Source organism: Salmo salar, chromosome 01 (genome assembly GCF_965601325.2).
Source record: "Salmo salar chromosome 01, fSalSal1, whole genome shotgun sequence".
In the NCBI taxonomy this organism is placed as follows: Eukaryota; Metazoa; Chordata; class Actinopteri; order Salmoniformes; family Salmonidae; genus Salmo; species Salmo salar.
This window is the reverse complement of record NC_138291.1, coordinates 102,088,267-102,116,110: the sequence shown is the minus strand read 5'-3', so window position 1 is coordinate 102,116,110 and position 27,844 is coordinate 102,088,267. Positions and strand designations below refer to the sequence as shown.

The following is a 27,844-nucleotide window of genomic DNA, read 5'->3' as shown; positions in this document are numbered from 1 at the left end:
AACCCTCCTTTGGTCTGTTGGGATACATTAGGATGTGTGTGTGTGTGTGTGTGTGTGTGTGTGTGTGTGTGTGTGTGTGTGTGTGTGTGTGTGTGTGTGTGTGTGTGTGTGTGTGTGTGTGTTTAGATAAAACCAGACTGCACAGCTGAGGGATGGCCACACACTCTCATTACTGTTGATTTGGCCTAAATTGTAACAACAAATTGATACATTTTTCCGAATCAATATAATTTGTGGCATTGATCTTTGAGGCTGCTAAGTCACTTCTATTTTTCCCCCTTAAGGCTTTTGTGGTTTCTTTCTGGTTTACTGCTTCTTTGTTTGTTTAGCAGTTGTCTAGGAAGGGATTATCAGACTGTGATACCAGCTTGACGCTGCCAGAAGCTGCAATGCAATTAAGGTTGGCAAACTCTTTAGTAATTGAAATAAAACAGACAAAACAAACAATGACAAAATAAATAGCAAAGAAAGTCAACAGACCTAAGCAGGTAGACCAGGTATATATATCAGGTGTACCAGGTATATGTATCAGGTAGAGCATATATATACATCAGGTAGAGCAGATATATATATATATACATATGTCAGGTAGACCAGGTATATATCAGGTAGAGCAGGTATATATCAAATCAAATCAAAGTGTATTTGTCACATGCGCCAAATACAACAGGTGTAGACCTTACAGTGAAATGCTTACTTACAGGCTCTAACCAATATTGCAAAAAAGGTATTAGGTGAACAATAGGTAGGTAAAGAAATAAAACAACTGTAAAAAGACAAGCTATATACAGTACCGAGGCTATAAAAGTAGTGAGGCTACATACAGACACTGGTTAGTCAGGCTGAATGAGGTAGTATGTACATGTAGATATGGTTAAAGTGACTATGCATACATGATGAACAGAGAGTAGCAGTAGTGTAAAAGAGGGGTTGGCGGGTGGTGGGTGGGGCACAATGCAGATAGCCCGGTTAGCCAATGGCAGGAGCACTGGTTGGTCGGCCAATTAAGGTAGTATGTACATGAATGTATAGTTAAAGTGACTATGCATATATGATAAACAGAGAGTAGCAGCAGTGTAAAAAGAGGGGTTGGGGGGGGGGGCACACAATGCAAATAGTCCAGGTAGCCATTTGATTACCTGTTCAGGAGTCTTATGGCTTGGGAGTAAAAACTGTTGAGAAGCATTTTTGTCCTAGACTTGGCCCTTGGCATTTTTAGGGCCTTCCTCTGACACCGCCTGGTGTAGAGGTCCTGGATGGCAGGCAGCTTAGCCCCAGTGATGTACTGGGCCATACTTACTACCCTCTGTAGTGCCTTGCGGTCAGAGGCCGAGCAATTGCCGTACCAGGCAGTGATGCAACCAGTCAGGATGCGCTCGATGTTGCAGCTGTAGAACCTTTTGAGGATCTCAGGACCCATGCCAAGTCTTTTTAGTTTCCTGAGGGGGAATAGGCTTTGTCGTGCCCTCTTCACGACTGTCTTGGTGTGTTTGGACCATTCTAGTTTGTTGTTGATGTGGACACCAAGAAACTTGAAGCTCTCAACCTGCTCCACTCCAGCCCCGTCAATGAGAATTGGGGCGTGCTCGGTCCTCCTTTCCCTGTAGTCCACAATCATCTCCTTAGTCTTACTTATGTCTCGGACATCCTCCCTATAAACTGTCTCGTCGTTGTCGGTGATCAGGCCTACCACTGTTGTGTCATCTGCAAACTTAATGATGGTGTAGGAGTTGTACCTGGCCATGCAGTCGTGGGTGAACAGGGAGTACAGGAGGGGACTGAGCACGCACCACTGGGGAGCTCCAGTGTTGACGATCAGTGTTGCAGATGTGTTGCTACCTACCCTCACCACCTGGGGGCGGCCCGTCAGGAAGTCCAGGATCCAGTTGCAGAGGGAGGTGTTTAGTCCCAGGATCCTTAGCTTAGTGTTGAGCTTTGAGGGCACTATGGTGTTGAATACTGAGCTGTAGTCAATGAATAGCATTCTCACAAAAGTGTTCCTTTTGTCCAGGTGCGAAAGGGCAGTGTGGGGTGCAATAGAGATTGCATCATCTGTGGATCTGTTTGGGCGGTATGCAAATTGGAGTGAGTCTAGGGTTTCTGGGATAATGGTGTTGATGTGAGCCATTACCAGCCTTTCAAAGCACTTCATGGCTACGGATGTTAGTGCTACGGGTCTACGGGGCTACGGTAGTCATTTAGGCAGGATGCCTTTGTGTTCTTGGGCACAGGGACTATGGTGGTCTGCTTGAAACATGTTAGTATTACAGACTCAATCAGGGACATGTTGAAAATGTCAGTGAAGACACCTACCAGTTGGTCAGCACCGGATTACCGGAGCACACGTCCTGGTAATCCGTCTGGCCCTGCAGCCTTGTGTATGTTGACCTGTTTAAAGGTCTTACTCACATCGGCTATGGAGAGCATGATTACACAGTCGTCCGGAACAGCTGATGCTCTCATGCATGCCTCAGTGTTGCTTTCCTCGAAGCGAGCAGAGAAGCGATTTAGCTCGTCTGGTAGGCTCGTGTCACTGGGCAGCTCGCGGCTGTGCTTCCCTTAGTAGTCTGTAATAGTTTGCAATCCCTGCCACATAAGACGAGCGTCGGAGCCGGTGTAGTATGATTCAATCTTATCCCTGTACTGAAGCTTTGCCTGTTTGATGGTTCGTCTTAAGGAATAGCAGGATTTCTTGTAAGCTTCCGGTTTAGAGTCCAGCACCTTGAAAGGGGTGCGCTCTACCCTTTAGCTCAGTGCAAATGTTGCCTGTAATACATGGTTTCTGGTTGGGGTATGTACGTACAGTCACTGTGGGACGATGTCCTCGATGCACTTATTGATAAAGCCAGTGACTGATGTGGTGTACTCCTCAATGCCATCGGAAGAATCCCGGAACATGTTCCAGTCTGTGATAGCAAAACAGTCCTGTAGTTTAGTATCTGCTTCATCTGACCACCTTTTTATAGACTGAGTCACTGGTGCTTCCTGCCATAATTTTTGCTTGTAATCAGGAATCAGGAGGATAGAGTTGCGGTCGGATTTACTAAATGGAGGGCGAGGGAGAGCTTTGTACATGTCTGTGTGTGGAATACAGGTGATCTAGAATGTTTTCCCCTCTGGTTGCACATTTAACATGTTGATGGAAATTTGGTAGAACTGATTTAAGTTTCCCTGCATTAAAGTCTCCGGCCACTAGGAGCGCCGCCTCTGAGTGAGTGGTTTCCTGTTTGCTTATTTCCTTATACAGCTGACTGAGTGCGGTCTTGGTGCCAGCATCTGTCTGTGGTGGTAAATAAACAGCCACGAAAAGTATAGCTGAAAACTCTCTAGGCAAGTAGTGTGGCCTACAATTTATCACAATATACTCTACTTCAGGTGAGCAAAATCTAGAGACTTCCTTAGATTTCATGCACCAGATGTTGTTAACAAATATGCACAGACGCTGTAAAATACGGTTGCAGAAACATTATGTACAAAATAAGGTACAAATAATGCGAAAAAAAACCATAATAGCACAATTGGTTATGCGCCCGTAAAACTGCTGCCATTTCTTCCGGCGCCATTTTGGTAGGCGTACCAGGTATATATATATCAGTTAGACCAGGTACATATCAGGTAGAGCAGGTCTATATCAGGTGGAGCAGGTATATATCAGGTAGACCAGGTATATATCAGGTAGACCAGGTATGTATCAGGTAGACCAGGTATGTATCAGGTAGACCAGGTATGTATCAGGTAGACCAGGTATGTATCAGGTAGACCAGGTATGTATCAGGTAGACCAGGTATAGATTGCATTCGGGAAAAGTATTCAGACCCCTTGACTTTTTCTACATTTTGTTTTTACGTTACAGCCTCATTCTAAAATGGATTAAATAGTTTTTTTCCCCCCTTATCAATCTACACACAATGCCCTGTAATGACAAAGCAAAAACAGGTTTTTAGAAAAGTTTGCAAACGGAAATAAAAAATAAAAAAATTGAAATATCACATGTACATAAGTATTCAGACCCTTTTAAGTACTTTGTTGAAGCACCTTTGGCAGCGATTACAGCCTTGAGTCTTGGGTATGACGCTACAAGCTTGGCACACCTGTATATGGGGAGTTTCTCCCATTCCTCTCTGCAGATCCTCTCAAGCTCTGTCTGGCTGAATGGAGAGCGTCGCTGCACAACTATTTTCAGGTTTCTCCAGAGATGTTCGATCAGGTTCAATTTCTCCACTGATTTGGCAATGGTAAGGTGGGAGGTTCAGTGTTAAACTATATGTGTTGACTGTATGGGAGCTGGTTAGATGAAATGCGCAATGGCTTGATTTCTAACCAATTTCCACATTGCTACTGATTGAATACATATGTTTATGAACGCAGTCTGTGTGTGGAAATATATTTTTATTTTTATTTATTATGGATCCCCATTAGCTGCTGCCATGGCAGCAGCTACTCTTCCTGGGGTCCAGCAAAATTAAGGCAGTTTATACAATTTTAAAAACATTACAATACATTCACAGATTTCACAACACACTGTGTGTCCTCTGGCCCCTACTCCACTTCTACCACATATCTACAGAACAAAATCTGTGAACGTGTGTATAGTGTGTATGTTATCGCGTGTGTGTGTATATATGCATGTGTCTGTGCCTATGTTTGTGTTGCTTCACAGTCCCCACTGTTCTGCTGTTCCACAGTCCACGCTGTTCCATTTTTTATCTGTTTTTCAAATCAAATTGTACTGTTTGCATGAGTTACTTGATGTGGAATAGAGTTCCATGTAGTCATGGCTCTATGTAGTACTGTGCTCCTTTCATAGTCTGTTCTGATCTTGGGGAATATGAAGAGACCTCTTGTAGCATGTCTTGTGGGGTTTGCATGGGTGTCTGAGCTGTGTGCCAGTAGTTCAAACAGACAGCTCAGTGCATTCAACATGTCAATACCTCTCATAAATACAAGTAGTGATGAAGTCAATCTCTCCTTCACTTTCAGCCAGGAGAGAATGACATGCATATTATTAATATTGGCTCTCTGTGTACATCCAAGGGCCAGCCGTGCTGACCTGTTCTGAACCAATTGCAATTTTCCTAAGTCCTTTTTTGTGGCACCTGACCACATGACTGAACAGTAGTCCAGGTGCGACAAAACTAGGGCCTGTAGGATCTGCCTTGTTTATAGTGCTGTTAAGAAGGTAGAGTAACAATTTATTATGGACAGACTTCTCCCCATCCTAGCTACTGTTGTATCAATATGTTTGGACCATGACAGTTTACAATCCAGGGTTACTCCAAGCAGTTTAGTCACCTCAAGGTCAATATCCACATTATTTATTACAAGATGTAGTTGAGGTTTAGGGTTTAGTGAATGATTTGTCCCAAATGATTTGTCCTAAATTCAGTGTACAGGCTTAAGAAAAGCAATATTGTTGTTGACTAAATACAGATGTTCTATGCAAGGGAATTGGCCATGTGATTTGAAGTAGTTGAAGAAGTGGAGAGGTAATGTTATGCTCCGGGTAGAGATCTGTACTGTATGCGTGTACTAGCTAGCAGTTTGACTATAATCATGGGCTCCACATGTCACTATGTCATGCAGCACATGTATAAGATGTTGTTTGCTCAGGACTGGGAGCTGGGTAGAGTGTATTGTTGTGTGGTATTAACAGTACAATGGCAGTGGTATCGTTGCTTCATCAAAGGGATTAGGGAGGTTTATTCCCCTGCCTGGATTATTAGACAGCCAGCTGCATAGATTTGGAATGGGCAGTTTTGTGTGTGTGTGTGTGATGAACGGGTGGGGGGGTTGGTGTAAATGGTATCTGTCATAACATCAACCCTAGTTTGAATCGTTGTTAGTTGAAAGGTACTGCACTAAAAGAACACCCATACGATAGTAGTCTGTGTAGATTTGGGAAGGGTAGTGTCATGTCGTGTGTGATGGGGGGTAGTAGTATGGTGATATCTCTCATGAACCCTAGTTTGACAAGAGGTTGTTAGATGAAAGGCACTTGGCTAAACACTAAAGCTGAGTCTTCGGGCTCTATTCAATTCCATATTGCGGAGGTTCAGCGTTACAACGTGACTGAAATTTAAAGACAACGTTCCCGCGTTAGCTCCGACTGCATTCACGGTAAACGCTGTCGGCTCAATCGGGAATTACCTTTACATTTATATCAAGTAGTCTGTAATGCTTCAGCGATCCAGACTGAATAGAGACCTTCATATGGCTTATTCAGCTAGTATAGTTAACATGGAATACAGTATAAAGGTCATGTTCAACAGTTTGGGTCAGAAAATGAAACTACTGGTATGAATTAAGAATTTTCAGTTAAATTTAAGTTCAGTATGGAATTGACTGAAACTATGGTTTGAACATACATAGCTTGGCAGTATAGAAACATGATTTGAACGTACATAGCTTGGCAGTATAGAAGCATGATTTGAACGTACATAGCTTGGCAGTATAGAAACATGATTTGAACGTACATATCTTGGCAGTAAAGAAACATGATTTGAAAGTACATACCTTGGCAGTAAAGAAACATGATTTGAACGTACATAGCTTGGCAGTATAGAAACATGATTTGAACATACATAGCTTGGCAGTATTGTGACGACCCTCCCACTCTGTCTGCCGAACTCTTTCTCTTTGCTCGTGTTTTCCTTAATAGGATGTCGGTGGGCGGAGCCGAGAGGGTCGTCAGTGAAATGAGACACACCTGGGCTCAGGTGTGTCCCAGGATAAATGCACCTCTTCCCCATTCATTGAGGAGACTCTCTCATGTAGACACAGACAGATTTTGCTTGTGGCATTTTTGTGGCTATTTGGTTTGTTTGCGTTGGCACCTTTTAACACCCCTCATTATCACATGAATACAGGCGACCACTCACTTACACTAATGACTACTGACTAAACACACCATTGTTAATTGTATTTACTTTACTTCAGTTAATAAATATATTTTGTTATTCTTTATCTCCGCGTTGTCTCCCTTTTTGTTACGGGCTTCGAGCCGGTTCGTGACAGTATAGAAACATGATTTGAACGTACATAGCTTGGCAGTATAGAAACATGATTTGAACGTACATAGCTTGGCAGTATAGAAACATGATTTGAACGTACATAGCTTGGCAGTATAGAAACATGATTTGAACGTACATAGCTTGGCAGTATAGAAACATGATTTGAACGTACATAGCTTGGCAGTATAGAAACATGATTTGAACTACTGTCAGCTTTAGTCATTGTCTGGATTATCTGTCTTGGTTTGTACTTATTGGCTGTTCCTAGACATTGTCCTAGGTTGCCATAGAGATTCCTTGACCCTACTTTTCTATTTCTTTGGATGTGTAGATTTTTAAGAGCGCATTGAACTACAGGACTGGATGAATTCATTTTTATCAAAGTTAAATTACAGTAAAGCAGATTCCTTTGGATGTGATTCTTATTTCAAAAAGTAAAGTGTGTTTTAAAATGACTAAAATAAGAGGAAGGGTAACACTAGAAACATAGTAATAAAACTGTGATAAAATCATTGGACAGATTGTGGATAGAAAACCATTTTATTAGAATGACACGTTCATTACAAAGATATCTATTATCCTTGTCAAAATACAGTCACATTCTAACAATCCAAAGAACACTCTCTCACCCCGGTGAAATGTTTTCAATGCTAAGGTGTTCCTGTGGAATAATAACTAAGACACAGCTATAGAGGTATATCAGCAAACAGACCCTGCTTTTTTTACTTTTCTCCTCTCATCGCTACTGATGTCACATCACCATTCCAGTTCAATGCCTGTTGCCACCCCAGAATGCTTTTTGAATAGGCAGCTGCTTCTCATCATCAAGCTATCCTTTTGTGAACAAAGTTCCCAATATTTCCTTACATGCGCATTCTAACAACTCAGACAGAGCTGTATATATAGCCTACACTCACTGTACGTCCACTGAGTACAGACACTTGAAGAAATGACAGACACACATTTCCAACATTTCTTCTTATCATAACAAAATCACAAATCACATAACTGTGATTCTCCTCATTATTACACTATGATTATCACTTGCGTCCTATTTTGTTCACAAAATGCTGCTGCTCTCACACTTTGGTTGGTTGTGTTGCATGGTGTCTGATTTGGAAGGAGAGCTGATGTGCTGGTAAGTTTCTTGGTCAACAAATCGCTTGAATTGGGGCCTGAAATTGAGAGGTAGGATACTTGTTTCATCTGATGGGAGCTAGGAGCTAGGCTATGTGGCCTTATGCCCAACTTGCACGACACCGTACTTTCAGACGATGAAAGGACTCATACATTTTTACATTTTAGTCATTTATCAGACGCTCTTATCCAGAGCAACTTACAGTAGTGAATGCATACATTTCATTTCATACATTTTTTTTTTTTCTGTGCTGGCCCCCCGTGGGAATCCGAACCCACAACCCTGGCGTTGCAAACACCATGCTCTACCAACTGAGCTACTATAGTTATCACTTATACTGTAACTTATATCTTATATTACTTATATCATGTATCTTGAATTACTTATATATAATATTACATATCTTATTACTTTTATCTTATATATTATATCTTATTTTACTTATATCTAATATTATATTTTATATTATATCTTATATATTATATGGCTTATATCATAAATCTGCTACAAGACCATGCTGCTTGCCTACGGAGCTGTGAGGGGAACGGCACCTCCGTACCTTCAGGCTCTGATCAGTCCCTACACCCAAAGAAGGGCACTGCGTTCATCCACCTCTGGCCTGCTCGCCTCCCTACCTCTGCGGAAGCACAGTTCCCGCTCAGCCCAGTCAAAACTGTTCGCTGCTCTGGCACCCCAATGGTGGAACAAGCTCCCTCACGACGCCAGGACAGCGGAGTCAATCACCACCTTCCGGAGACACCTGACAGCCTCACCTCTTTAAGGAATACCTGGGATAGGATAAAGTAATCCTTCTACCCCCCCAAAAAAATATATATATAGATATACTATTGTAAAGTGGTTGTTCCACTGGATATCATAAGGTGAATGCACCAACTTGTAAGTCGCTCTGGATAAGAGCGTCTGCTAAATGACGTAAATGTAAATGTAATAAATCGTATACTACTTATAAAAACTCAGCAAAAAAAGAAACCCTGTCTTTCAAAGATAATTTGTAAAAATCCAAATAACTTCACAGATCTTCATTGTAAAGCGTTTAAACACTGTTTCCCATGCTTGTTCAATGAACCAGGAACAATTAATGAACATGCACCTGTGGAACGGTCGTTAAGACACTAACAGCTTACAGACGGTAGGCAATTAACCTCTTGGGGCTAGGTGGGACGCTAGCGTGCCACCCGTGGTGCACTCCATCAACAGCAGGTGCATTTCAAGAGCGGCAAATTTGAATCCAAATAAATGTCAAAATTCAAATTTTTCAAAAATACAACTATTTTACACCATTTGAAAGATAAACATCTCCTTAATCTAACCACGTTTTACGATTTCAAAAAGGTTTTACGGCGAAAGCATAAATTTAGAGTATGTTAGGACAGTACATTTACAAGAGTTGTGTGTAATGTTTTGTCAAGTCAAAGACAGGGTCACCAAAACCATAAAACCAGCTAAAATGATGCACTAACCTTTTACAATCTCCATCAGATGACACTCCTAGGACATTATGTTAGACAATGCATGCATTTTTAGTTCTATCAAGTTCATATTTATATCCAAAAACAGCGTTTTACTATGGCATTGATGTTGAGGAAATCGTTTCCCTCCAATAACCGGCAGTCAAGTCAACACCACAAATTAAATAATTAAAATTAGAAAACATTGGTAAAATATTATATTGTCATTTAAAGAATTATAGATTTACATCTCTTGAACGCAATCAACTTGCCAGATTTAAAAATAACCTTACTGGGAAATCACACTTTGCAATAATCTGAGCACTGCGCCCAGAAAAATACGCGTTGCGATACAGACTAGACGTCATGTTGGGAGATCTAAAATCGAAAATACTATGTAAATAATCCATTACCTTTGATTCTCTTCATCAGATGTCACTTCCAGGTATCACAGGTCCATAACGAATGTAGTTTTGTTCAAAAAAGCTCATCATTTATGTCCAAAAATCTCCGTCTCGTTAGCACATGATGTAAGCCAGCCGGACTTCTCGTCATGAACGAGGGGAAAAAATATATTTCCGTTCGTTCAAACATGTCAAACGTTGTATAGCATAAATCATTAGGGCCTTTTTTAACCAGAACATGAATAATATTCAAGGTGGACGAATGCATACTCTTTTATAACGTATTGGAACGAGGGTACCCAACATGAACTCGCGCGCCAGGTTTCTAATGGGACATCATCGTTCCATGGCTCTTGTTCGGTCAGATCTCCCTCCAGAAGACTCAAAACACTTTGTAAAGGCTGGTGACATCTAGTGGAAGCAATAGGAAGTGCCAAAATATTCCTAAGCCCCTGTGTTTTTCAATGGGATAGGTTTAAAGTCAATACAACACATCAGGTATCCACTTCCTGTCAGAAAATGTCTCAGGGTTTTGCCTGCCAAATGAGTTCTGTTATACTCACAGACACCATTCAAACAGTTTTAGAAACTTTAGAGTGTTTTCTATCCATATATAATAAGTATATGCATATTCTAGTTACTGGGTAGGATTAGTAACCAGATTAAATCGGGTACATTTTTTTTATCCAGACGTGCAAATGCTGCCCCCTAGACCCAACAGGATAAGGTCACAGTTATGAAAACTTAGGACACAAAAAAGGCCTTTCTTCTGACTCTGAAAAACACCAAAAGAAAGATGCCCAGGGTCCCTGCTCATCTGTGTGAACGTGCCTTAGGCATGCTGCAAGGAGGCATGAGGACTGCAGATGTGGCCAGGGCAATAAATTGCAATCGTGAGACGCCTAAGACAGCAATACAGGGAGACAGGACGGACAGCTGACCGTCATCGCAGTGGCAGATCACGTGTAACAACACCTGCACTGGATCGGTACATCCGAACATCACACCTGCGGACAGGTACAGGATGGAAACAACAACTGCCCGAGTTACACCAGGAACGCACAATCCCTCCATCAGTGCTCAGACTGTCCGCAATAGGCTAAGAGAGGCTGGACTGAGGGCTTGTAGGCCTGTTGTAAGGCAGGTCCTCACCAGATATCACCGGCAACAATGTTGCATATGGGCACAAACCCACCGTCGCTGGACCAGACAGGACTTTCAAAAAGTGCTCTTCACTGACGAGTCGCGGTTTTGTCTCACCAGGGGTGATGGTCGGATTTGCGTTTATCGTAGAAAGAATGAGCGTTACACCGAGGTCTGTACTCTGGAACGGGATCGCTTTGGATGTGGAGGGTCTGTCATGGTCTGGGGCGGTGTGTCACAGCATCATCGGACTGAGCTTGTGGTCTTTGCAGGCATTCTCAAAGCTGTGCGTTACAGGGAAGACATCCTCCTCTCTCATGTGGTACCCTTTCTGCAGGCTCATCCTGACATGACCCTCCAGCATGACAATGCCACCAGCCATACTGCTCGTTCTGTGCATGATTTCCTGCAAGACAGGAATGTCAGTGTTATGCCATGGTCAGCAAAGAGCCCGGATCTCAATCCCATTGAGCACGTTTGGGACCTGTTGGATCGGAGGGTGAGGGATAGGGCCATTCCCCCCAGAAATGTCTGGGAACTTGCAGGTTCCTTGGTGGAAGAGTGGGGTAATGTCTCATAGCAAGAACTGGCAAATCTGGTGCAGTCCATGAGGAGGCGATGCACTGCAGTACTTAATGCAGCTGGTGGCCACACCAGATACTGACTGTTACTTTGACCCCCCCTTTGTTTAGGGACACATTATTAAATTTCTGTTAGTCACATGTCTGTGGAACTTGTTCAGTTCATGTCTCAGTTGTTGAATCTTATGTTCATACAAATATTTACACATGTTAAGTTTGCTGACAATATAAACGCAGTTGACAATGAGAGATAGTTTCCTTTTTTTGCTGAGTTTATTATATGACATATCTTAAATCATATTACTTATATTACAAAATAGAATATATCTTAAATTACCTATATCTTATATTACTTTGAGCTCCCGAGTTGAACAGTGGTCTAATGCACTGCAGCTCAGTGCAAGAGGTGTCATTTCAGTTCCTGGTTCGAATCCAGTCTGCATCACATCTGGCAGTGATTACGAGTACTATAGGGTGGTGCGCAATTGGCTCTGGGTTGCCTAGATAAAAAAAAAAAAAAAATGATACTACATATTACTTATGTCTTATATTACTTATATATTGTATCTTACATTACTTATATCATATATTACTTATATGTTAAATCTAATATTACTATATCTTATATTACTTATATCTTATATTTCTTATATTTTATATCTTATATTACTTATATCTTATATTACTTATATGTTAAATCTGCTATTACTAATATCTTATATTACTTATATGTTAAATCTTATATTAATGATATCTTATTAATTATATTTTACATCTTATATTACTTACATTTTATATCTTATATTACTTATATCTTATATTACCTATATGTTAAATCTTAAATTACTTATATTTTATATCTTATATTACGTATATGTTACATCTTATATTACTTATATGTTATATTACTGATATCTTATATTACTTATATCTTATATTACCTATATGTTAAATCTTATATTACTTATATCTTATTTTACTTATATTTTATATCTTATATTACCAATATGTTAAATCCTATATTACTTATATCTTATATTACTTATATTTTATATCTTATATTACTTATGTGTTACATCTGATATTACTTATATGTTATATTACTGATATCTTATATTACTTACAGTATATCTTATATTACTTATATATTGTATATTAGATTTATATTTTTGTTGATAAAAACATAAAACCATATCTTATATTACTAATATCTTACATCACTTATATACTTCTAAAGCTGTAGAATCAGAGTGCATGCCATATTGATCTAATCTTAAAACTTTGCATTCTAATAACAAATGTCGCCTTCAAATTCATGTTTGGTTCATCCATGTTTGGTTCATATTACAGATGTAATGTAAATGGACTTAAATGTAATGTAAAAGGACTTAAATGTAATGTAAATGGGCTTAAATGTAATGTAAATGGACATAAATGTAATGTAAATGGCCACCACTGGTGTTAAAACCAATAGTATTCACTTTTTGTAAAAGTTGTATTTATCGATATTTCTACAAAGTCATCCTTCTGAATTGATTTGTTATACATCAGTTCTCTCTAACAGGCATTAGTTATCTCTAACAGGCAGTAGTTGTCTCTAACAGGCATTAGTTATCTCTAACAGGCAGTAGTTATCTCTAACAGGCAGTAGTTATCTCTAACAGGTAGTAGTTATCTCTAACAGGCAGTAGTTATCTCTAACAGGCAGTAGTTGTCTCTAACAGGCATTAGTTATCTCTAACAGGCAGTAGTTATCTCTAACAGGCAGTAGTTTCACTTATTTACTCATTTAAACTTCTAACACTTATATGCCATGTTGATGAGAAATGTTGACTGACATGTTGTTCTGTTTTAGGTGGCTCACATGATTCTACATCCTCTCTGTTCAATATTTATTGCATGTTTTATTCTAACACATACTTTATCCAAATGTAATGCTTTATTGTAATATAATGTTCCTCACTAGAGGCAATGTCATGACATTTTGGGCACCTAGTTTGCCATCATTTTGGCAACAGATGTGACAACTTTTTCGGTCCTGGTATTGTTTTTAGACCACACATGAATGGGTATGTTCCTTATTCCTTATCACCATGTCACAAATCTCACTTTCACTGCGAGGTGATTCTCCCCTCAAGGACCTAATCTCTGCTCACTACTGATTATTTAGGAGTTATTAGAACATGAGGTCACTTAAATGATGCCACTCAACCCTCTCTCTGCCCATTTATGAAAGTCCAGACACACTCTCCCTCTCTTTCAGCAGTCCCCACCATAAACAGTTATTACACTTGAGACAAAAATGTATTATTGCATTTTAAGTTTATGCCTTTAAAATAAAGACTGATATTCCAAAATATATATCATTCTCTGCTGACGAACACCGCACCATATCTCCCCATTTCACTGTCATTGAATACTGCATGTTCTCTATTCAAAACCACTTCACACCTTTTTTCATATCCTCTTGTAGCTTTCGCCAATATAATTGCTAACTCATGTTGTTTTCTCCCAGTTGAATGTAATCCTCTAACCAATCATTTGTTACAGTAGACAGGCTAGTAAATGGGATTGAAAGAGTACATGCACAGTTAGCACTGTGCTAACAAACTAACAACAGACACGCTAACAACAAGCTAGCAGACAAACTTAGAACAAGCTACTGTAGCAGACTAGCTAACAACAAGCTTGCAGACAAGCTAACAACAAGCTAGCAGACAAGCTAACAACAAGCTAGCAGACACACTGACAACAAGCTAGCAGACAAGCTAACAACAAGTTAGCAAACAAGCTAACAGCAAGCTAGCAGACAAGCTAACAGCAAGCTAGCAGACAAGCTAACAACAAAGCAAACATAAAGCCATCCAGAGGGGGCATAGTAATCCACTCAAGGTCTAAACAAGCTTATCGTTTTTACAAATATAGCTGTGTCTTGTATCCCAGGTAGGCATATGATCAAAGACATATGATGTCATATTTCACAAAACAGGATCCAGAGATGAAGACAGACCCACTTTTATAGCCTATAACTAGATTACAAAGAGCAGTAAATCATATAGTTGAACAGACATTGAACAGACAAAAGTCCTCTGCAGCATTGAAACTCTGCCAGTTAGTAGGGCTTCTGAATCACCGAGACCTCCCCTCTGCAGGGGTTGTCAATGAAGTACAAAGTAGGGCACTTTGCATGTGATGTGTGTTGCCTTGCATGGTTACGACATGCAATGGCCCTGTACCAGTCTGCATGCTGCTTAACGAATGTCTTCCTTTTCCTCTTTCTCCTTCCGCCCATTCGTCCGTCCGCTTGCAGAAGACAACCGTGTTGAAGGTGGGTATTCTGTTTTGTCTTTTCTTTGTCATGGTTTTTATCATCTTTCCTCTGTGATTTATTCACTGAAACCATGCTGTGGTTCTCATGGCTTAAATCACTCCTAACATACTCTATGTCATGGGGAAATGGTTTTAAAATGTGCTACCTAAATGGTGTTAAATTGTGCTACTGAAATGGTAAGTCGGCTCCATATGTTTTTCTCATTTGCGGTAATGGGTAGATGTTGCGAAATGTGCTCGGTCATTGGTTCAGGAGAAACGTGTGGTTTGGGATAATGAAATGATGCTTTGGAAAAGTTAGCTGTTCTTAACTACACTCTTTATCATGATCCTGATGATAAAATGTGGAACATTCACTTATGTTGATGTAGTTGTTACTATTCTTGAAATCTCCCATAGATGTTAATGTTAATGAATATCAGTGAACGTTTTGGCAAAAGTTGAGGTAAGTACAGTGCCTTCGGAAAGTAATCAGACACCTTGACTTTTCCCCAAGAATTTTACGTTACAGACTTATTCTAAAATGGATTAAATAAAAAAAAATCCTGAGCAATCTACACACAATACCCCATAATGACAAAGTGAAAACAGGTTTTCAGAAATTGTACCAAATATATAAACATTTGAAAACAGAAATAACCTATTTAATTAAGTATTCATACCCATTGATATGAGATTCGAAATTAAGCTCAGGTTCATCCTGTTTCCATTGATCATCCTAGAGATGATTCTACAACTTGATTGGAGTCCACCTGTGGTAAATCCAATTGATTGGACAACATTTGGAAAGGCACACACCTGTCTATAAGGTCCCACAGTTGACAGTGCAAGTCACAGCAAAAAACCAAGCCATGAGGTTGAAGGAAATGTCCGTAGAGCTCTGAGACAGGATTGTGTCGAGGAACAGATATGGGGAAAAGTACCCAAAAAATTCTGCAGCATTGAAGGTCTCCAAGAACACAGAGCCCTACATCATTCTTAAATGGAAGAAGTTTGGAATCTCTAAGACTCTTCCGAGAGCTGGCCGCCCGGCCAAACTGAACAATCGTGGGAGAAGAGCCTTGGTCAGGGAGGTGACCAAGAACCCGATGGTCACTCTGACAGAGCTCTAGAGTTATGGTAGAGGGATGTGGGGATGTTTTTCAGCGGCAGGGACTGGGAGGCAAAGATGAACGGAGCAAAGTACAGAGTGATCCTTGATAAAAACCTGCTCCAGAGCTCTCAGGACCTCAGACTGGGGCGAAGGTTAACCTTCCAACAGGACAACGACCCAACGCACACAGCCAAGACAAAGCAGGAGTGGCTTCGGGACAAGTTTATGAATGTCCTTGAGTGGCCAAGCCAGACCCCGAACTTGAAACCGATCTAACATCTCTGGAGAGACCTGAAAATAGCTGTGCAGCGACGCTCCCCATTCAACCTAACAGAGCTTGAAAGGATCTGCAGAGAAGAATGGGAGAAACTCCCCAAATACAAGGGTGGCAGCGTAGCCTAGTGGTTAGAGTGTTGGACTAGTAAACCAAAAGGTTGCAAGCTCAAATCCCAGAGCTGACAAGGTACAAATCTGTCATTTTGCCCCTGAACAAGGCAGTTAACCCACTTTTCCTAGGCCGTCATTGAAAATAAGAATTTGTTCTTAACTGACTTGCCTAGTTAAATAAAGGTAAAATAAAAAACAGGTGTGCCAAGCTTGTAGCTTCATACCCAAGAAGACTCGAGGCTGTAGTCGCTGCCAAAGATGCTTCAACAAAGTACTGAGTAAAGGGTCTGAATACTTATGTAAATGAATACCTATGTACATTTCAGTTTTTTTAATTCTAAATTAGCATTGTGTGAAGATTGATGAGGGGAAAAAACGATTTAATACATTTTAGAATAAGGCTGTATTGTAACAAAATGTGGAAAAAAGCAAGGGGTCTGAACACTTTCTGAAGGCAATGGATGTTAAGATGTGGATAAGTATTTAGGCTACTACTACACTGTTCGAACTATGCCTTGGATCTCCCACTGGTTTGAAATACGTTTTCTGCAGGTTATTGTTGATACACTACATTACATAAGTTAATGGTTTGGAAGGGATAGAACAAACATTTTATGGTTTCTGCAAGCTGCGGGAAGTAGGCAATAGCCTGTTCCCATTTACAAGGAGATAGTAGTGTCATAGTGAACAACTGAATACAACTTTAAAGAGCAAACTCTGAACTGAACACTAAATATTGTCTTTATTTGCAATAGTGTCTTACATCTTTGCATTAAGGAGGGGAAAATGACCAGACCCTGCCCAATCAAATAGCTTTCTATTACTGATAATATTATTATGCAAATACTCTGATTGGATCTTAGAAAGTGAATGTAGAAAAATGTGGATACATTGTAAGAGATTCACATCGCAAAACCGTGTTAAAGTCAGGCCATTGCTTTAGGGGTAGGTAGGTACAGCAGGTGGACCTGGTTGAGCATTCTGAGAGGATGCCCATCTTAGACAAATGGAACCTCAACTAACCTACAATTATTACTGTTAATTTAACTCTAGTAAGTCTGACTGATGACGCATTGCAACCTCTCTTGGTTGGAAACATGCTCATCACCCTAACCCAACCTCGTCTGACTGTACCCCATCCTCACTCTCCGTCCCCCTTCGCCCCTACCCTGACTCCCCAACACCTCCCAAAATACCACAGGCATCTACCAGACACAGATGCCTGTCTGTCAGTTTGACCTACAGTAGGATATGTTCCAAATGACACCCTATTCCCTATATAGTGCACTACTTTGGCAAGGGCTCATATGACTCTGGTCACTCAGTAGTGGTCTATAAAGAGAATAGGGTGCTATTTGGGAGGCAGCCCTAGCCTCTCCGTGATCCCCTGTTTCTCTGCTGACTTTGCTCTTGTTTTCCTTTAAGGTCTGGCACACTTGATGATGGGCGACCAAGGTATGTTCCTTTGGTCCCTCCCCCCTTGTGCTCCATACAAAGACTTCTTTTGCTGCTTCTCTTGCTGCTGGCTGGGGTACTCAGGGCTTTTAAAACTGCTTTTCAGATCTGTTTGCAACAGTGAATGGCTTGGTTTGGTTTGTTCATCCAACCTTTTTGTCTTGACCCCCCCCCCCCCCCCTCTCTCGAATCATCGCCTCAAATCAGCACATGCGCATACTTTTCTTGCCAGTATGTTTCAAACTCACCTTCTGTCTCATTTGGCTGGCTTTTTCATCATGCTATCATGCTGTGATTCATTTCAAAGTGATGATAAAAACCAAAACAAAACATGCTGAAGATAATGCATGATTGTGATGTAGCTACTATAGGACATCAGACCCCCTCTATATTACCCTTGCTGCTGGAATGCTTTAGCAGTCAGACAGTGAGCCACAGTGAGCTAGATGATTGAAAACCTCTCTCCATTTCCAAGGCAGTCTCTCTTTGCATCCCAAATGGCACCATGTTCCCTATGTAGTGCACTACTGTTAACCAAGGCCCAGGGTGCCATTTAGGAAACATCCTCTGCTTCGTCTTCTCCACAGCAGTCTGGTTGATGCTCATCTCCCAGCATGCAGTACTCAGTCTGAGCCGGAAATGAAATATTGCTCACTTGTACCCTCCCCCCATACTGACACTCACACCAGCATTCCATCATGCCATCCTTTCTTCAATCTCTTACCTCATCTTGGATATGATATTCATCCCATTGTGCCTCTCTCTGTGTGTCCCCAATGGCACCTTATTCCCTATATAGTGCAGTTATTTTGACCAGAACCCTATATAGTGAAAAGGGTTCAATTTGGGATGCACCCACTCTGTGTTCTTCGGTCCTTCTTCCCTGTCTGCCAGTATGACCATGACACTTATGTCTGTCTTTCCTTCCTCTCTTCCTCCTCTTGTCTGGAAACTGCGTTCTTCCATGGAACATTCCATCAACTATCCTAGGTAGTAAAGGTACTCTCCACACTTCACTTCCTCAAACTCCATGTAGTCACATGACTGTCTCAAATCTGCTGTCTGTGGCCTTATATAGTAGTCAGGACTGTCTCAAATCCACTGTCTGTGGCCTTTTGTGATTTCATTAAGCATGTAAAGTCATGAGCATTATTACATTGCTTTACGCTTTTACGATATAAAATGTATGTGTGTCACGGTACCCAAGGTAGGTTGCTGCTTTTACTTTGCGGTCAGCTCACATTTTTTGATGAGGAGTGGATTGTTTCATTTCTGCTTGATGCATTAAAACCATAAAGACATTCACAAAGGGGGGATATGTGATGTCCTCTCCACTCTGCTTGTACCTGATGCCAGTGCAGCCCTGACCACCGGTAATGCTTAATCTTTTTCAATGTATTGATGGGTAATGGGGTGTGATGAGTTAAAGGCTATATCAGGCCCCAGTTTCTGACCAACCTGAGTTTTGTGGGCAGCGGGCAATGGGCTGGGCTCCCCATGGGCTGGGAAGCACCTTATCCTGGCTGGCTGTGCTGCTGTGCCGCTCTCCACAGAGGGTAAGTGGACATCTGATCTCTGCCCGTTTGCCTCTCCTACCCAGGGCTGAGGGAAAGAGAAGGTTGGCTTCGAAGGTCCCTACTGAGCATTCCAGGTAAACAGCTTTGCTTTGTTCATTTGATTCCTTAACAGTTGGATCATTCAAGACAAGCAAGTCTAAAGAGAAAGTCACCGTTTGGTTTGTTTGTTTCATCCATAGGAGTTATGTTATGTGACATGTCCTGCCACGTGAGCTGGATTGACAGTCGTCAATGAAAGACAATGTTGATATCGAAGCAGCTTGTAGATTGTGTGGGTGAAAATATGAATGATAATTCACGAAGGTATTATTATCTGTAGGGATGTGTGTGTTTTAGGCATAAATGACTTTGAAGGCATGACCTTTGACACTATAGGAATTGTGGGAGTGTGAAAATCCATTCCAGTGTTCTATTTCCATTCTAAATGAATTATTTTCATGTTATCACCTGTAATCACCTGTAATATTGTCAACAAGCTCTCACATTATCATGGCAGAATTAGACGTTCATCCATGTTTATCAAATGTTAATCAAATCAAGTGTTTAAGTTAAAGTTTAGATAGTAGTTCCACATTTTTAAGGTTAAGTTCAGGCATTAACTTTGGCATAGGCTTAAATCAAAAATATAAAAAACGACTTTCTATTGCTGGATTTGAACATGCAACCTTTCGCACTAGAGGCAGATGCTTACTAAACCTACTTGAAGGTAAAAGAGCTCACTGTTGCCCCTAGTGGCCTGTTTACACATCTCCCAACGACTTCAGACATGGATGGACGTCAAATACTGACTTGTATCACGGGTGACCTGGCTGAACACTAGCATTACTGTCTAAGTAAGCCAGGTAAGAGGTGTGTTTATGAAAAAATATGAGCATGATACAATGAATATTGAAAGTCAAATCAAATGAGTTTGTATAGGTAAATAGACACAATATCCATAATTTCATCAAATGTATGAGGAACCATTTCAGGTATCTGTGATTTGGATCTATCTTTCCATTGCCTGCAGTACATGAATATTTTTCACTGTGATTTTATATCTAGGTACATTACACACGATTGAACATGATTTGGATCTAAAACACACACAGAGTAGACATTTTGGACTTTCCTTTAATCACTCAGGGCAACAGTGCAAAGATCAACTACCCTTCACTAAGGTAAGTGCTATTTATTTGGTAATGGCGGTTCAGGTTATGTGGCCATTCATAGAGATTGGATGATAAAAATTTTTCGCATTCATTCATCTTGTTTTGATCTTTTCTCTGGATATTGAAGAGGTCAAATTAGCTTTTTCTGAAATTGCTTGTACACATTATTTTCAACATTTTATTTGGTCTGCAAGTGTAACGGAGTTAAGAACGAACATTATGATCGCTCCACAGCTATCTTGAAATGTCACGGATGGAGCTATCCAATCCGTACCTTTTGGGTGGCTCAAGCCATTGGAACGTTATCAAGGAGGGCGGTCACGTGTATTGCAAAGCAGAGGATCGCTGGTTTGAGCCCAGTATGGGGCAGTCGGACAGTGGAGGATGCTAAGCTGTTAGCAGGAAATCCCTCTTGCCTGTAAAACTGAATGAAAGGGTGCTTTCAGAGTCCGATGATCTGCACTAGGAATGGGATGTTGCCTCTAAAACTGAACGAAATGGTGCTTAGAGAGTCTGAGTATCTGCACTAGGAATGGGATGAGATTTAAAATGCTCAAATCTGGTTGTAATGGCACAATGCTGCTTACATGAACCAAGCTATTCTTTTTTTTAAATTAATTGAACCTTTATTCATCTAGGCAAGTCAGTTAAGAACAGATTCTTATTTACAATGACGGTCTACACCGGCCAAACACGGATGACGCAAGGCTAATTGTGCGCCGCCCTATGGAACTTCCAATCACGGCCGGTTGTGATACAGCCTGGATTCAAACCAGGGTGTCTGTAGTGACGCCTCTAGCACTGAGATGCAGTGCCTTAGACCGCTGTGCCACTTGGATGAAGGTTGAAGGTTTTTTGTTGGGTTTTTGTGATAATGGTACACCTACCATGACATGTTTGTAAGACCAACACCTTGGCATCTTGCCACATTTTACGCAGAAAAATAACATATTTTAAGGATATGTCAAGTCAAAACCAACGAGTCAAGAGGTGTACTGTAGGTCTATGGCTTCAGAACTGTAGGATGTGATGTACTGTAGACTATACGCACGGCTAGCTCATCATGATGTGACGTACTGTAGACTATACGCATGGCTAGCTCATCATGGTGTGACGTACTGTAGACTATACGCATGGCTAGCTCATCATGGTGTGACGTACTGTAGACTATACGCATGGCTAGCTCATCATGGTGTGACGTACTGTAGATTATACACATGGCTAGCTCATCAGGATGTGACGTACTGTAGACTATACGCACGGCTAGCTCATCAGGATGTGACGTACTGTAGACTATACGCACGGCTAGCTCATCAGGATGTGACGTACTGTAGACTATACGCACGGCTAGCTCATCAGGATGTGACGTACTGTAGACTATACACACGGCAAGCTCATCAGGATGTGACGTACTGTAGACTATACGCACGGCTAGCTCATCAGGATGTGACGTACTGTAGACTATACGCACGGCTAGCTCATCAGGATGTGACGTACTATAGACTATACGCACGGCTAGCTCATCAGGATGTGACGTACTGTAGACTATACGCACGGCTAGCTCATCAGGATGTGACGTACTGTAGACTATACGTACGGCTAGCTCATCAGGATGTGACGTACTGTAGACTATACGCACGGCTAGCTCATCAGGATGTGACGTACTGTAGACTATACGCACGGCTAGCTCATCAGGATGTGACGTACTGTAGACTATACGCACGGCTAGCTCATCAGGATGTGACGTACTGTAGACTATACGCACGGCTAGCTCATCAGGATGTGACGTACTGTAGACTATACGCACGGCAAGCTCATCAGGATGTGACGTACTGTAGACTATACGCACGGCTAGCTCATCAGGATGTGACGTACTGTAGACTATACGTACGGCTAGCTCATCAGGATGTGACGTACTGTAGACTATACGCACGGCTAGCTCATCAGGATGTGACGTACTGTAGACTATACGCACGGCTAGCTCATCAGGATGTGACGTACTGTAGACTATACACACGGCTAGCTCATCAGGATGTGACGTACTGTAGACTATACGTACGGCTAGCTCATCAGGTTGTGACGTACCGTAGACTATACGCACGGCTAGCTTATCAGGTTGTGACGTACTGTATAGTCTACAGACTAGGGCTCTGGTCAAAAGTAGTGCACTATAAAGGGAATAGGATGCCATCTGGAAGCAGACAGTACTAGCCTGGAGGTGGCAGAAGGCGAGCCATGCGAGATGGAGAGAAGTGTTGACATAGCAGAAAACTGACACAACACACTGAGTCTAATTTCGGGCCTTCACCATGGAGTGTGTCCTCTGTCTCATACAGAGTGTGCAAACAGGCGTAGGATCGCATCTACAGTTCAGGGTTGTGAGGCTGTGAAGATCCAGGCCTTTCATCTGGTTTTATCTAATCTGATAACACTAGTACAACATGTTTGCACAGCCCTTAGCTAGGCCCCTACATTATCCATTCATTGTAATAGTGTAGTTACAACTTCTGAGAATGTCCTATTACTCCAACTCATTTACGCTCTGGTAGTGCGGTTTAACTTTAGTTTGTTGAGATGTGGAGGTCCTTTGTGAGGTAAACATTTACATATATTCAGATTCCGGTGTTGGTGAAGCTGCCCTTAGAGTCTCAGAATCTAGTTTCCATGGACTTCGTCCCAAATAACAGCCTGGTCAAAAGTATTACAATATAGGGCAAGCCAGGCTAACACACAGAACAGGTAGGCAGGCCAGGTTAGCACACAGACCAGACCAGGCAGGTCAGGCTAGCACATAGACCATGCCAGGCAGGCCAGGCTAGCACACAGAACAGGCCAGGCAGGCCAGGCTAGCACACAGAACAGGCCAGGCAGGCCAGGCTAGCACACAGACCAGGCCAGGCTAGCACACAGAACAGGCCAGGCAGGCCAGGCTAGCACACACAGGCAGGCCAGGCTAACAGGCCCCATAGGCAGGAGGGCTATGCCAGGCTAGCACACAGAACATGCCCTACAGGCAGGAGGGCCAGGCTAGCACACAGAACAGGTTTAGAGGAACTACTTGGCCTTTTGCTAATAAACAAAGTTTTTTTTTAAAATGTCTCATTTGCTTTTGATGGTTATGATGTTTTTTTATAATATTCTTTTTTGAAAATCTTTAATTATGGAAGGTAAATCCTCAGAGATTGATTTGTCTGTCAGTGCCAAGGATGACTGGGTTGTATTTAGGGAAACACTTTTAAAATGTTGCATGCTTGTCTGTTTGTTTGTATGCAAACTGGATGTGTCAGATCCAAGTGGTATCTATAGTATTTGTGAGCGATTTGAATGCGATTGAATCCTGTTCAATTAGGCATACTTTTTTTTCTAGTCACTAGCTAGGTTTCCATCCAGTTGGCAACAGATTTTCATGCGAATATAAAAAAATGGATTTCCATCGCATTTTCAACTCTACTGATGGTTTTGTTACAGAAAATGTTGCTTGACCTATTTTATTTATTTATCTGAAATTGCTTTTTTATAAATTAAAATTTCTTATGTTCCCGCTCTTAGATCACTCTAAAGACTCACGACTTGTTTTGAAAAGAAAGCCTTGACTGTTGTGAGAGAGAAGAGGAGATTGAGTGTATGCTTATGGTGGAGTTTTTTCAACATTCCAATCAATCAATATGTGGCTATGGAGAAAAATGTAATGCTGGTATGTAATGTCATGTGTAGCTCTGGTGTGGAATGTTGCTGTAGTAGACTGATGGATGAATCATGACATTCTAAATCTCCAAAATGCCACACTTCTCAGCAAAACCTAACTGTAGGAACTAGAAACTTAAACCTAACTGGAGGAACTAGGATCTGAACTGGCTTCTCAACAAAAACCTAACTGGAGGACCTAGGAAATGTGTACTTTGCCAATCTCTATATTAGGTGTCTTTTGAGACTGAGCTCTTATATTCGATGCAGTACATGAGCACATAAAAAAGGATAAAGAAATGAAGAAACTGTAACTGATTATATATTTCCAAATATTCAGGACGTCATTGTCATAGTAAAGACGATTAGCGATTATGACCTTTCAGTCGGCCTGTCCATTTGAGTCCAAACCCGTCGGAATGATTAAACTAAAACCCTCACAACTTTTTACTGGCTTTCATCCCAAATGACACCCTATTCCCTATATAGTGCACTACTTTTGACCAGAGCCCTATGGGAAATGGTCAAAAGTAATGTAGCACTGAATAGGAAATAGTTTAATTTTGGACGCAGACAATGTTAAATTAATTTAGAAAGCTTTGCGTCAATGATATCATTCTGCATAGCTGCTTGTTGATGGGGATTACAGTTGTCATCATGGACTATGGCTTGATTTTGCTTAAGTACAGTATGTACTCAAATCCCCTTATTCTTCCTAAAGGTCCTTGTTGCAGTAGCCGTATGGTCTCAGAAGAATCCTTAAACCTCACTTCATATTTTACTTGGCTTGTATTTTCTTTGTATTTTCTTTGTAAGGCCGAAGAGAACACAGCGTGCATAACAGGGAACCTGGAGAGTTTCCCTCTGAAGTGGGAGTTAGTCTTTAGTGCTCTGGCTGAAAACAGCAGTGGTCTTCATGGTGTTACTCTAATACAGAATAGTTGGGTGGTTTAATATAATACAATCCTTTTTTGAGATGCATTTGAACTACGGAAGCCAACCAGCTTCTTCCCAGCTGTCTCTCACTATAGAACTGTCTCTCACTATGGAACTGTCTCTCACTATAGAACTTTTTCCTACCACTGTAAGTGTGATATGTGTGATGCGTTCAGTGCTTCTGAACCCCATGGGTCCCATGTTGATTACATCGTCAACCGCCAATTCAGAGATAATGAAAGAAAAGGAAGGTCTGAGCAATTTGATGCTTGCACTGTTTTACCATTCCTACCTTCCTGTGCCTACTGCACCTGGCCCCCTCTATAACCAGAGCAGTGTTTCGCTCTATCTAGCAAGGTACTTTGATTTGATAGATTCCGAGGTGGTGTTAAACACTGAAGCTGAGAAAGAGAGAGAAATAAAGAGAGGGAAATGGAGAGGGAGGAGATACTGACTCCTGGAGGAGATACTGACTCCTTGAGGAGATACTAACTCCTTGAGTGGTGCTGAGAGGGAAAGGGACTTCACCATGGAGTGTGAGATACTGGGATACTCGATATATCATTTAGCCACACACACATGCACACATCCTTGAAGCTAAAGACTGCTACATTAACTCCATTCTAATTCCATCCAATCTCAGGGTGGGATTAGCCCTACACACATCCTTGTGAAGCTAAAGACTGCTACATTAGCTCCATTCTAACTCCATCCAATCTCAGGGTGGGATTAGCCCTGCACACATCCTCGTGAAGCTAAAAACTGCTACATTAGCTCCATTCTAACTCCATCCAATCTCAGGGTGGGATTAGCCCTGCACACATCCTTGTGAAGCTAAAAACTGCTACATTAGCTCCATTCTAACGCCATCCAATCTCAGGGTGGGATTAGCCCTACACAATTTACTTCACATAATTTCAATTATTATTTTTGAATGACCCCCCTCTTAACCCTCCTATTATGCTACGTGTCAATTTGACCCATTTCCACTTTTGAGTTGTCTAAAATACTAGTTAATAACCTGTTGAGGCTCGGGGGCAGTATTGAGAAATTTTGAAAAAAATATGTGCCCATTTTTAACTGCCTCCTACACCAACTCAGAAGCTAGGATATGCATATTATTAACACATTCGGATAGAAAACACTCTGAATTTTCTAAAACAGTTTGAATGGTGTCTGTAAGTATAACAAAACTCATATTGCAGGCAAAAACCTGTGAAAAATAGATAAAAAAAAATTTGAATTTTGTGACTGTACTATTTAGTGTCATTGTTTTATAGATACCATAGTGAGAAAGGATTCATTTCGCAACTCCTACGGCTTCCACTAGATGTCAACGATCTTTATAAAGTTGTTTGAAGCGTCTATGATGAACAGAGACCGGATGGCAATGAAGAGAAGTTGACCTCCCTGGGATGTCGTCACTTCATTATTGGCTGCACCTGCGCAATCATGTGATGCGATACATTTTTCAAAGACGTTTTTCAAGACACAGGAGAGGTCGGGTTGAAACATTACTGATGTTTCACGTTAAAAATGGCTCTAAAGATTGATGCTAAACAACGTTTGACATGTTTGAACAATGTAAATAGATTTTTTTTTTTACTTTTCGCCGTGACTAACCTGTATAGCCTAGCCTATTGTTCTTAGCACAGCACCCGGTTTATTGCAAATTGTGATTTCCCAGTAAAGTTATTTTGAAATCTGGCATTGCAGTAGCATTTACGAAATGTTAAACTATGAATATTTGAATGACAATAATATAATTTACCAATGTTATCGAATAGTAATTTTGTGATTTGTAACGTTGTTCACCGGAAGCATTTGAGAGAAAAAAAAATCTGATTTTCACCGCTTCGGTAAAATGCTGTTTTTGGATATAAATATCAACTTGATGGAACAAAAAATGCATGTATTGTGTAACATAATGTCTTAGGAGTGTCATCTGAGGAAGATTGTCAAAGGTTGGTGTATAATTCTAGCTGGTTATCCGCTTATGGTGACGCCTGTGTTTGAATTGACAAAACATTACACACAACTATTTTCAATGTACTCTCCTAACATAACCTAACTTTATGCTTTCGCCGTAAAGCCTCTTTGAAATCGGACAATGTGGTTGGATTTAGGAGATGTTTATCTTTCAAATTGTGAGAAATAGTTGATTGTTTGAGAAATTGAAATTATTAGATTCTTGCAGTTTTTGAATTTCCCGCCGTGGTCTCTTGACAATGAATCCCGATATCGGGATAAGATCCCCAACAGGTTTTAATCTCGCTTTTTCTCCATTAAATTAAATTACTTTTCCTCATTTAGGGTCATGAACCTAACTTCAAAATGTAGACACTGATGTGTTGTGGAATGTCTGTGTAGATTTTGTATACAACATGATGTTGTGGGTCATTTTGACCAGGAGGCTTTCATGTGTATAGATATTTGCACTGGTCCAAAATAAGAAAGTGCCTTTGAAATATTTTGATTTGACTGGT

The 27,844-nt window shown here is 41.0% G+C and overlaps 1 protein-coding gene across 1 annotated transcript in view; it reads left to right on the top strand.

Annotated features, from left to right (window-relative positions):
* Window positions 1-27,844, top strand: part of LOC145875433 (neurexin-1a-like) — a 171,838-nt gene that overhangs the window by 46,261 nt on the left and 97,733 nt on the right. Inside the window, exons 2-3 of the mRNA XM_082971483.1 lie at window positions 15,056-15,073; window positions 17,981-18,086. Of these exons, the coding sequence (XP_082827609.1) occupies window positions 15,056-15,073; window positions 17,981-18,086 (124 nt within the window). The remainder of the gene's footprint in view (window positions 1-15,055; window positions 15,074-17,980; window positions 18,087-27,844) is intronic.